This window comes from Thamnophis elegans, chromosome 15, assembly GCF_009769535.1.
Source record: "Thamnophis elegans isolate rThaEle1 chromosome 15, rThaEle1.pri, whole genome shotgun sequence".
Lineage (NCBI taxonomy): Eukaryota > Metazoa > Chordata > Lepidosauria > Squamata > Colubridae > Thamnophis > Thamnophis elegans.
Window position 1 is genome coordinate 25,410,690 of NC_045555.1, and position 12,802 is coordinate 25,423,491.

Consider the following 12,802-nt stretch of genomic DNA (forward strand, 5'->3'; position numbering starts at 1 on the left):
AAAATTGCAAATTTGCAAAACCTTGCACTGCAAACTCAGGAAAGGATTCCACCCATGGCTGGGCTGCTGCTGAACGGAAATTCTCCCAGAGCTCTGGATTACCTGGAAATTAAGTATCCATCCCAAATATCCTTCTTCTAGGCAATGTTTTATTTTTTAAACTGGGAGATTTTTTTGCATAATCAGTGTTGTGCTTAAAAACTTGAGAACATTTAAACTCCAAACTGGTCACCCTGGGTTATCCATGGGCAAAGTTGCTTGGTCAGTGGAATCCAAGATTGGCAGAAGGAAGCGCTCAGACAAATTAAGTTATAAATGAAGCTTTCTCACGCTGTTTAAATGTGTGCCTTTTTCCAGTGGCCGCCACAGATGCCTACACTGGTCTAAGTCCAAATATCCTATTTTAGATGAATACCTGCTTTGTTTAACAAGTGCTGTCAAATGTGGTCTGCAACAATACAGGGGACCATCAGAGGGCAGCAAAATGACATTTAAAAAGTGAAATATTGTGTCCTCTAATGGTGGTCCAGATTTTTGCAGCTTAGAACAGCCAACTCTAGTTTGACATAAGAATATGGCCAGTTTGACAAAACCTGACAGTTTAACAATTGTTTGCTACACAATTTAAAACAATTTAACAATTTAACAACTAAAGTGATGAAGATGCCCAGCACATTATTATATAAAAGCCACAACTCAGTTTTGTTTTTACTGAAAAAGGACATTTTAGGTAATGAAATGAATACATGGGTGACTATGGATGGGTGCGTAAATATGCATTTAATGAAATTATCTATAATGGGTTAATTCAAATCATTGATGGAAGACATACTTGTTATGACGATCAAGCTTGCAGATTTCTTTGAGGAATTGCAAACCCAATCTTTCTTTCTTGCCATCCAGCAAAGGAGGGAAAACTTATTCATGTGAAGTTTTAGTACTGCTTTACAAAGATTTAGTAAGACCACTTCAGCATCCAATTTTGGTCACCACATTACAAAAGTGATGTTGAGACTTTGGAAAAAGTACAGAGAAGAGCAACTAAGATGATTAAGGGCTTGGTGACACAAACATATGAAGAATGGTTGCCAAATTTGGGTATGGCTAATCTAGAGAATAGAAGGACTAGCAATATTCCAGTATTCCAGAAGAGAAGGGTAAACTTATTCTCCAAAGCACCAGAAGACAAGAAACAATGGATGGAAACAGATCAAGGAGAGAAGCAATCTGGAATTAAGGAGAAACTTCCTAACAGTGAGGACAATCAACTGGTAGAACAGCTTGCCTTCAGAAGTTGTTTGAAGAAGAGACTGGACAGCCACTTGTCTGATATGGTATAGGGCAGTGTCCGGACCATTCTCTAGAAAAGCTGAACTTTTGGGTTCTAGCATGCATGCGCACCCGACAATCAGCTGACCGGGGCACATGCGCAGACTGATTTTTTGGCACTGCCACGCGTATGAAGGGATCACGCTCCGGAAAAGCCGAACCTTTGGGTTCTGGCATGCATGCACACCCAACATTCAGCTGCCCAGTGCACATACACACACAGGTTTTCAGCACTGCCGCACACGTGAAGGACAGCTGATCGCCACACGCGCATGCACGCCAGAAACCCGGAAGACAAACAGGCAAGGCCATGTGTGCCAGGCAACATGGCTTCGTGTGCCATTTTGGGTACACCACAGGTACATGACCACAAAGAACATCACAGGTATAGGGTCTCCTGCCTGAGCAGGGGGTTGGATTATAAGACCTTGGTAGTCCCTTCCAGCTCTATTCTGATTGATCGATTGTTACTGGACAAATTCCCTTGAGGGATTACAAAAACAACTGGAATCAATTGGAACAGGTACCCCCAGATGTCTTATTTTCAAATTTGCGTTTGAAACCCAGCAGTAAGTAAAAACAGCAGTTTTTAAGAAACACTACGATTTGTCTGTATGAGGACTGACGGAAGGTAACCTTGGCGTGTGTATAACTGTCAGTGCAATAAAATGTCACTGTGGAAGGTCTGTGTTCAGAAAAATAAACAGTTGCCTGTTCCCTTTTCAGGAGCCTGAAAGATTTCAAACCCTTGGAGTTCAGTTTCCCACCCCAATGTTTTTTTTTAAAAAAATTTTAAATTGTGTTTATATTTCTGCAAATCTCATGTTTCTTTGAATGTTCCCGTGGTCTGGCGCAGGGGTGCTATTCACTTACCTTCGCTTCTGGTTCTCAAATGTGAGGGTGCTTGCATTCACAGGGCATCAAAAACAGGATGTGATGATGTCCGGGCGGTGGGCGGAGCCTCCCACCGCCGCTGCTGTTACCGGTCCCCCGCCCCCCGAACCTGATAGAACTGGCTGAATAGCACCACTGGTCTGGTGGGATTTGAATTGAACTTGGTGCAGCCTTCAGACCAGTGGTGAAATGCAATTTTTTTACTACTGGTTCTGTGGGCGTGGCTTGGTGGGTGTGGCCGCGGGAAAGATACTGCAAAATCCCCATTCCCACCCCACTCTGGGGCCAGCCGGTTCTCCAAACTACTAAAAATTTCCTTCCACTACCAGTTCTCCAGAACCTGCTGGATTTCACCCCTGCTTCAGACACTCTGAATATCAGCATCCACAGATCAACTCAGCTCACCTCCGATTCAGCAATGATTTGCTTCCAAAGCTTTTTTTTTTTTCAAATTGCCCAGGTGGTCCTCGACTTACGACTGCAAACTAGCCCCAAAATTTCTGTGGCTAAATGAGTTCGTTGTTAAGTGAATTTTGCCCCCCTTTACCACCTTTCTCCCCATCGTTTTTAATTGAGTCATGGTGTTTGTTAAGCAAGTAACACGGTTGTTAAGTGTTGAATCCAGCTTCCCCATTGACTTTGCTTGTCAGAAGGTTGCAAAAAAGTGATCCTGTGACCTGGGAATACGGCAACCGTCATAAGTATGAGCCAGTTGCCAAGCATCTGAATTTTGATCACGTGTCCACGAGGCTGCTGCTATGGTTATAAGTGTGAAAAACAGTCGTAATTCACTCTTTCAGTGCCGTTGTAACTTTGGATGGTCACTAAGTGAACTATTCGAGGACTACCTGTGTAAGGTACACTTTTGGTAAAGCGCGAGAACTTTGGTTAAGTGCGAGAAAATGGACTGCCATTTGTCAGAATGGTGTAGAGTCTCCTGTTTGAGGAGGGGGTTGGACTAGATGACCTATAAGGTCCCTTCCAACTCTGTTAATCTGTTATGTGTTAAAATCATCTGAAATCCTAGGGACATTTTATATTCACTTTATTGGATTTAGTTAGTGCAAAACACAATGGATTCTGCTACGTTAACTAAACATTTTCCTTGGTTTTAAACTATGAATGACCAATTCTGCTTCTTTCCGTCCCTTGCTTGAGTGCCTGTGCTGAGAAATAAAGATGATAAAATCCTCAAAAATCAACTTTTGCAATGTCTATTTAAAAAAAATCAGCGCAACGTAATTTCGGAAATCACAAAGCAATTCAACACTTTGAACAATGGTTGCTGTTGCATGCAAAGCCACAGGAAACCGATCTGGGCTTCTCTTGCAATTAATTGCTTCCGCTGTATATAAAATTGAAAGTATTGGATATTCTGGCCCGGAAAAAGGATATCCTCAAAGCTTGTTCCCACTTCCTGAGCAAACTCTATTGCAGAAACTTTCACCCTGAGTACATTTATAATAAATTATCCGGTGATGACAAAGAAGGCAGCGAAGCAAAACCTAAGCTTACTGGAGTTTGTGCAATTCTTTCTTCTTGTGTGTGGATTGTTTACGTATTTTGACCTTGCTACTAGAAAATTTAACATTGAATTCTCTGCAGACTTCTGAACTGTCCCTGCCAGCATGAATCTCTTGTAATATGTAAAGCTTCTGAAGATATGAAGTGCTCGGGCCAACAATCTCAAGAAATCACTTTATGAAAAGTAGGTAAATTGTAATTTGCCCCTATTATAATCTGGTTTTGCTTTCATCCGTGCAATTACAGGTAGTCCTCAATTTATAACCAATGTCGCTTAGCTTTCAAAGTTGGTGGTTCTTCGATTAGGCTGTTGCTTACTGTTTGTTGGTTTGCCTGAGTTGGTAGTTCCTTGATTTGAGGTGTTGTTTACAACTTGGTTCTAGGTCTAATGCAGGGGTGTCAAACTCGATTTCCTTGAGACAGTGGTGGGATTCAAACATTTTAACTGCCAGTTCTGTGGACATGGCTTGGTGTACGTGGTGTGGCTTGGTGGGCGTGGCAGGGGAAGGATACTGCAAAATTCCCATTCCCTCCCCACCTCCTAACCTGCTTTCCAGCTCTGTTCTCCTGTTCAGGACAACAAAAGAAGATCAGCTGGGAGGCAGTGGGGGCAGGGCCAGCCTATTTCCGCTACCGCTTCTACAGAATACCATCTCTGCATTGATGGCCGCATCAGGGTTGTGTTTGACCACTTTGGGGCATGGCCAAAGTGGATGTGGCCAGCTTGATGTCACTCATGTTGGGGTTGCCCGGGAGGGCCCTCCTGATCTCCATTTTCACTGGCAGAGGGTTGCAGGAGGCTGTAAGAGCCGAAAATGGAGATCAGGAGCCCGTTTTCACTGGCAGAAGCACCGCAGTCCAGTCCTTTGCTATTTCCAAGTCAGCCCCATGGGCCAGATCTAAGCACCTAATGGGCCAGATCCAGCCCCTGGGCCTTGAGTTTGACACCCCTGAGCTAGTATTATCCCTGATGTTAATCTCTGCTTAGTAACCACCAAGACCCCTCCCATCTCCCACCAACACTGACAGAGCAAGTCCACTACCTTCTAGCACTGATGATGTTACCTAGTTGGTAACATCATCATGAAATGTCTGCAAGAAAACCACCAAGATCAGAGAGCGGTAAAGTTCCCACAGGTCTCCTCCCCCTCCCCCTCCTCTCCCCCACTTCTTCCTCTCAATAGACCCCACTCCCTTCTGCACTGCATTCTAAGATCACCACAGAATTAGATTTCAAACATAGCTTTCCTTCCTTGTACAAAACTCCACACATTTGTACGCACACACACACACACACACACCTCCCTGCGAGCATTGGTAATAGAACAAGATCAGGGAAAAGACCTAATTGACCTGAAAAACATCAGACAAGAAAGGGCTTCTTCAGAAAGCATACAAATTCGACTTTCGATGGCTCAGTTTCCAAAGAAGATGTTTATTTGATGAAAACGTTTCTGGTTGTTGAACATTCCTTCTTCTCTCACATAAATTCAGGAGAGAAAAAAAAAGGTCATACTTTTAAAAAATACTTTATTAGTGTTCGGCACCGATAATCCATGCAAGATATATCAAGTCACACTTCATGAATCAACACACTGTATGCTGAGCAACTGGAAAAAAAATACCCCAGGATGATCTGCTTCCCAACCTTATTTCAAAGTAAGGTCACTTGTGGTATCGTATCAATATTTCCGTACAGATTTTTTTAAAAAAAGAATCAAACAAAAGCTTCATGTGACTGCAGTAGAAAGCAAATCACTCAAGCACAGAGGTTAATAATGTCATTTAAAAAAATAGCATCTATTAGAGGGACATCTTTTCTCACCTGAGTCCCAGCATAATTTTTATTTTGTGTTTTAGCACTGAATACAAAGAAAGCTTTAAATAGAGTGTATTACTCAAGCTACTGACTCATGAAGGACCAAAGGAATTTCATGGATGGATAGAGAGATGATAGGTAAATGATAGATGATAGATAAATAGATAGATAGATAGATAGATAGATAGATAGATAGATAGATAGATAGATAGATAGATAGATAGATAGATTGATTAGTGATTAATTGGTTGGGGTAGACTTCCTTTCAGAATTAGGATTCAAGCAAAATGCATTGTCCTAAGACTAAATGGAAGATGGAAGGCCAGCCACAAATTAATCAGAGTTTTCTCACAAAATTCAACAGAATCTGAATTATGCCCCCCAAATTTCAAACCGTTTTCTGCCCATTTCAGCTAGAGCGAAAATATTAGCTGCAAAAAAAAGTAGGATCATGCTTCAGTAGTTCTGTTGATTTCAATGGATTTGCTTCTTCTAAAGGTGATTAAAAATCTAATCATCTTTGAGTCGGATGTCATTGACATAACCTATCAAGTCTTCTGAATAGGTTAATAGGCAAATTGTATTATTTGGTCATTCACAGGTACAGTATTAGGAAGAACAAGGCAAAAGGCAGAGAAAAAAAAGTGGAACCAAAGGATAACAAGTTTCGTTTAGCATAAACAATGGTAATTGTTATATCTGTCATAAAGATAAATTTGGTATGTCGTCCCCCAGTGTTTCTCTTGCTGTAGACCAGTGAATTTACGACTTGTCTAGGACTACTGTTCTATACAATTTTTTAAAAAGTTTATTAAGGATAGATGGATGTGATTCTACTCAAATAAAATTTGATCATAAGGAAATATACTAAGCAGCCCAATGTTAAATATCAACAGCCTTCCTGAATGGAGTAGAGACCTAATCTGGAGCAATTAGTTTGCTGTAGAAACTTCTCTTTACGTATAAGTTGGGTTGACAAAATCAGAAATGAGAAAGTGATAAGCCCCCTGGGAAAGTCAAGGGAAATCATCAAAACCATTAAAAAGCGACAGAATATTTTGGATATGTGATGCGACACCCAGAAAAATACAGCATACTTCACTTAATTGTGCAAGGAAAGATTGAAGGCAAACGAGGTCCAGGCAGAAGAAGAACATCATGGCTTCAAAATCTAAGGGGCTGGTTTGGACAAAACTGAGCAGCACTTTTTCATGTGGCTGTTGACAAAAATAGGATTGCCAACATGATTATGAACTTCCGATGGTGGATATGGTACAAGAAGAAGAAGAAGCAACTTCTTTCATTTTGAGAATAAGAATGCACTTTTTAAAAATACGCTGGCAGGGAAAATATATAAGATAAGATCTTTAAATCATGGATTCCTTTCTTTAGAACGGTGCTTCAAAACGGTCCAAAGTAATGGAATACTATTTTGGGTTGCTTGCTCCTTAAAGAGGGTTGAACGACTACCCAGTCCAATATCTGCTTTCTCTTCCTGCAGGTTGGATGGTATTAGCAATAGGTCTATCCCAAGGGAGACAATAAACATGCCCTGTCTACAGCATCAGAATAATCCCTAAAATTTGTTGATGGACTGATCCAATGCTGTGCTATGCCTATTGCTCTTTAACTATGGCTTAGTGAATAAATCAGAATGGAATAACCACAATGAGTTAGGTTCCCACCATGAGATGTATTAAACTAAAACACATCCCTTTTATGGCTTAATGCCATGCATGAATGTTTTCAATGAATAATGTTGTGCTATCTTTGTGCACGAAGCTCACCATCCACAGCTGAATCTGATCATCCTTCTACTAAGATGCCATAAATGGAATTCCCTTTTGGAGTTACGGTGGACTTAACCAGCTGAAGATGAATTAGAATCTATCTCTGTACTTTGTTGACTCCTCAGATTATACTGGTTATTGCATTTTGTACTAAGTTACTAGCTTGGAAATGTAAGAAAACGAAAGTGTATCTTTCAGAAAAATAAGTTTGACCAAAATGCTGCAGATTCTTTTAAGAATAATTCTGAATGAGATGTTGGTGTCTTCCTTGTTACATGGGCACGATAAGCAAGAATTAAAGTGCTACAGATGTGGATAAACAAGATTTAAAATTTGCTCAACTATCCAAGGCAAAAATGTTACATACCAAAAAATAAATATTGTACGGTGTGTTCCATTATTTGCAGAAGACAAGAGATGAGGGACTGGACTCAGTCCTGGTTAAGCATTTTAAAATCCAGTTAATGCCAGTTCTTCAATAAAGCATCTTTTATTCTTCCACAGGATCCAAAAGGGATCTTAAAATAAAGCATAGGATTTTGAGAAGAAGAAGCCATTGGTTATAATGCAGCTTTTATTTTAGCTTTTAGCCTGATTGAGGTCGGGATTCCAGTCAAACAGCAAACATGAAAATCAAACTGCGTTCTTTTTCCCTCTTGTTTTTCCCCCCAAATGAATAATAAATATTGTACATTGTTTTAAATAAGAAATCAGCTTCCATGCTGGAACATATTCTACTGGAGTACATGGCTTTTATCTTTATGACAGTGTTGCCCATTCAAATCAGCGTCTAACAATGTTGACATAGAACGAGTCCTTCTGTGTCTAAATTTAGGATGCTTATCTGAGCAGATATAAGCCAGTGGCTTCACCGTATATAAACAATTACCTGATGCTAAAGAATGAAATACCCAAATGCTAGCCAGAATGAATACAGTCTGCCCAACACAAGGGGACAAAAGCTTCAAAAAGTAAATAATTGCAGAAATTCTAAATAGCATTTTGTTCAAAAACTTTAAAAAAAAAAGGAAAGGAAAACTACTCAAGGTTCTGCAGGCTTCTTTTTCTTGTAGCAGCAAACACAACCACACTTTAGAGACAACCGTCTTTAAAGAATTACAAGTCTCTCGTTCAAGGTCTGTCCGGTGAATGGCACCAGTTTTAACCAAACAAAATGTCACATTCTTGAAAACAAAGAAATTAAAAAATAATAATAATCTGGATATTCCCCCTAACTCTATATCTTTTTGTAGCTGCAATTATAATGTAGCTTTTCCTAACCATCAACAAAAAAGAAATGACCACCTTCCTCATTACTGCTATTACGAGTAAGAGTTTTCAAGAACTCAGTGTTCTTGACCAAGCCAAATGCTCGTCCATCAGTTGGCAAAGTGTCTCAACTGGAATGCAAAGTGTTGACTTCCAACTATCCAAAGTCTACAGCTTCTACTATCCGTCGCAAGTAATCTCAACCAGAGGGTCTCATCCTTGGGGAAATTTCTTATGTAAGTGTTTCCTCCATGGTCAGCTAGCTTGATAGTGACAATGGCATGGTGAACATACAATCCAACACTTTTTCCTTCCTTCCCCAATGGCAGATGGAAGACAACTGATCCTCTGAGTTAACTCTTCGTTCTTCCATGCAGCCCTTCTCATCATTTTGCTCAACTTTCCTACCAACGATCAGAAGCTCAAGGTCTCCACAGACATACAAAACCCTTTGAAAATCATTTTCTAACAGTTCTACTCCTGGGGGATATATTCCAATATAGGAATGAGACTTAGGAAGAGCCATTCATGATTACTGGGGGTCGGATATTATCCCCAAAGTTTACCAGCTTGGAAAAAGCACATTTTTTAAAAATCCAGGAAAACCACACCTATATACAAGAAAACCCAGTAATCAAGGAGAATTACCAGAGGAGTTTTTAGTTGTGTTTGGATTCAAGCTTTGATTGGGTCAGTTCATGGCATGTTTTTGTTAATTCTATCTGGCCTATCATTTTTCTTTAACCTCAAAGTTATGCCACATCTAAGTAGTGTGAAGAAGAGTCGCAACATAGAACAATGGAATATTTCTCCGTTGGCTTGGTAAGGAATACTTAATTGACTCATCATCACAATGGACTATGACTTTAAGTTACTTTGTGTAATTTGGCACTTTTGAGCTGTATGATAATACTAAGAAAGGATTCTATTTAATTTTTTTAACAGTAATGGGTTCTACTAGGGTAAACCTATCCTAAATATGCTTACATAGAAACTGCCCCTTTATTTTGTTCATTTTGCTCAAGCAATTACAAGTTGGCTGCCAAACTATGAATATTCATTCCCCCTTTTGTGCATCAGAAATAGATCTGCACACACAAAAGCATAATTCAAAATGTCCATAATTTGTGACCTCCCCTTCCCCTCCCCTATCCTCAGAAATCCATAGTGATCTATATTTAATCTGTTGAATCAACCTCCACCCTTTTTTGCTTCATTATTCCCTTCCGGATCTTTCTTTAGACGTTGATGGCATGGGCGTGTTTCTTGCACAAAGGCTTATCTTTCTTCGAATAAAACGGTTGACCTTCCAAATTGACATGGCAGACCTGTGAATGAGAGATACAGCAAGTTGGAATTGCATCGAAGCCGACACGATTCTGAGTCCCTCCATTTCAGTCCATTCTGCAAAACCAGCAAAATTAGAGCAATCTAAGCATAAGATGTGCTGAGCCCCCATTCCTGAGTCAAAACAATGAGAAAAAGGGAGAGATTGGTGTATATGGTTGATATGATTCCTTCATTCAGTTCCTTTAGAAAAGCACTGACTTGCCTCCAGGAACATCCTTGAATGCGTTGACATTACACACACAAAACAGTTGGAGTTTTGATGCAATCAGTCATTTCTTTCCAAAAATGATCTACCAAACTGAGCACAGATGAAGATGATCCAGATCTACCTCCAAGAAGAACCAGAATATAGTTTCTTCTCAGGGGGGTACTCAGTAGTGAAATCTTTTTTTTTTTTTACTACCGGTTCTGTAGGCATGGCTTGGTGGGGCGTAGCTTGGTGGGACCATGTGACTGGGTGGGCGTGGTTATGTAGTCATGTAACTGGGGGATCAAAAGACAGAAACTCACTTTAACAATGTCGTGCTGGAGCAGGGTTGGATTAGATGACCTCCAGGTCCTTCCAGCCCTGGATTATCCTCTGAAATTATTATTGCCAGATTTGTAGTCCTTCCTTCCTCTCCTTTTTCCCTCCCTCCCTCCCTCCCTCCCTCCTTTCTTCCTTTCTTTCCCAGCACCCCCCCCCCCCATTTTTGGCCTAGCACGCTTCAGGGAAGCCTGATGGGAACAAAAACAGACCTCTCCACCTCCGTGTTTCCAGAAAACCTGTAGTAAAAAAATTCTTTAAAAGTTTTTTTAAAAAAGTTCCAAAGATCAGCTGTGTAACATGCAATCCTTGAAACTTTTTTTAAAAAGCTTTTTTTAGCATTTTTTATTACCGGTTCTGCAAACCAGTAGCATTTTTTTACTACCGGAAGCAGTTCACCCCTTTGTGGGCTTCAAAAATTTCAGCAACGGGTCCTCAGCCAGGTTGCTGGGTGGGGGTGGCCATGGTGGGCGTGGCCTAGTCGGCTTCCTGCACCAGGCAGGGGGGTGGGTTTCACCTTCCCCAGGCTCCGGAGGCTTTCCTCAAGTCTCTGGGAGGGTGAAAACTGCCTCCCCCGGGCTCCAGAGGTCCTCAGGGGATCGGAAACAGCCACGTTTCCGGCTTTCTGGAACTTCCGGGAGGCCCATTTTCCCCCCTCCCCAATCCTCCACCCTGTACTTACCTTGCATGCAAAATGAGCCCCGTGGAGACTCCGGGGAGGGGAGGGGAGGAGTGGGAGGGGAGGGGCCAGCCAGGGGTGGGATTTGTGAACCGGCCATAACGTTCTCCTGAGCCTGGGCAAATGTGTAGCAGTCCACCCCTGTTTCTCCTACATGTTTTGAAGAACATATCACATGAACTTTTACCCTGAGCAGGTTGGCCATAGCTACAAGATGTCTGTTTCATTGTGAAACATTTAGAATACTCCTGGACCCTCTCTTGGGTATCTATGTTTGTGTGTTACGTTTTGTGACCCACCTACCAGTTTTGGGAAGATACCTACAGCACAAATGAAGCATGTATCATGCCAGGTGTGACCAAGGGCCTCGATGAATTTGTCTCCAGCCTCAACGGGGAAGTCGCATCCATGACATTTGGTGCTGAATAAGGCAACATAGTCTGGAAGAATACATATCAAAGAGAAAAAAATGAGGTTTGCAACATAAAGAGTACTACAATAAATATATTAATGTCCTCTCATGATTTACGGTGATGTCATAGACACGCCTAGGTAGTATTGGGACAAAAAGATAGCAGTGGATTTTAATGCATTCTTTAATGCAAAACTGTGGGTTTATTTTTGCTTGCCTTCCTCCTCAACTTTGCGGAAGTTCCTGGAACGGTGTTTGAAATGAGTTGACTACTTGCCTGGTGTGGCACAATATTTGGAGCATTAGACTAGGAGCAGGAAGAACTAGTTTCGAATCCTGATTTCTTACAGACTAAAAGGAGGAGGGAAGGAGATCAGCCAGCTGATCTCTCTCTTAGCCTGACCAGCATTAGAGCATTTCGCAGTTGTGAAAGCAAATAAGGATGCATGGGGAACTTGTGGGAAGGAAGGCAAGACTAAACATGATCGGTGAGGCATTCCGACATGAAGCAATGCCAGAGCCCAGGCTGCAAATGCAACCATTTATAGAATGAATATTGTGCATTATAAGCTTCTTCCTCTACACCAAATATTAGCGATGCTAGAGCAATAATTACCTTTTTTATATCTCTAGATTTGGGACACTTTGATTTTTAACTGAAGGACCTTTTCTCCTTACCTAAATGTGTGTGGTTTTTTTAAAATCTCTTTATCCCTTTAGGGATCAGATGGAAGTCATTCAGCTGTTTGCAAAAATGAATCTTTTGCAAATGAATGTTTGCAAAAATGAAAAACAAATGAACAAAAAAAACCCCCAAACAATATTGAGTCTTGAAGGAAATGTCAGGATTAAATCTACAGAAGTTGAAAAAAAATTGCAGGAGTAAGAGAGTGACATATTGCTGTCAAGAAAATGGTACAACCATGTCAAAATAGTTCGTGGGAATCAAATTTTCCTCAACTTCACACTGTGTTCCTTGAAAGTAACTGAGTAAGGACTGTGAAGTCAAACTAGCAGTTGCTTTTCAAAATCACTGCGAACAAAGGTAAAAGTAAAGGTTCCACTCGCACATATGTGCTAGTCGTTCCCGACTCTAGGGGGCGGTGCTCATCTCTGTTTCAAAGCCAAAGAGCCAATGTTGTCCGAAGACGTTTCTGTGGTCATGTGGTCGGCATGACTAAATGCCAAAGGTGCACGGAGCGCTGTTACC

General features: G+C 41.0%; 1 protein-coding gene across 1 annotated transcript in view; it reads right to left on the reverse strand.

The window, feature by feature from the left end:
* Nucleotides 1-9,835: 9,835 nt before the first annotated feature.
* LDB3 (LIM domain binding 3) overlaps nucleotides 9,836-12,802 on the reverse strand; it is a 138,618-nt gene continuing 135,651 nt past the window's right edge. The window contains exons 15-16 of the mRNA XM_032232242.1: nucleotides 11,505-11,620; nucleotides 9,836-9,953 (exon numbers count right to left, since the gene is read on the reverse strand). Of these exons, the coding sequence (XP_032088133.1) occupies nucleotides 9,864-9,953; nucleotides 11,505-11,620 (206 nt within the window). The 3' untranslated portion in view covers nucleotides 9,836-9,863. The remainder of the gene's footprint in view (nucleotides 9,954-11,504; nucleotides 11,621-12,802) is intronic.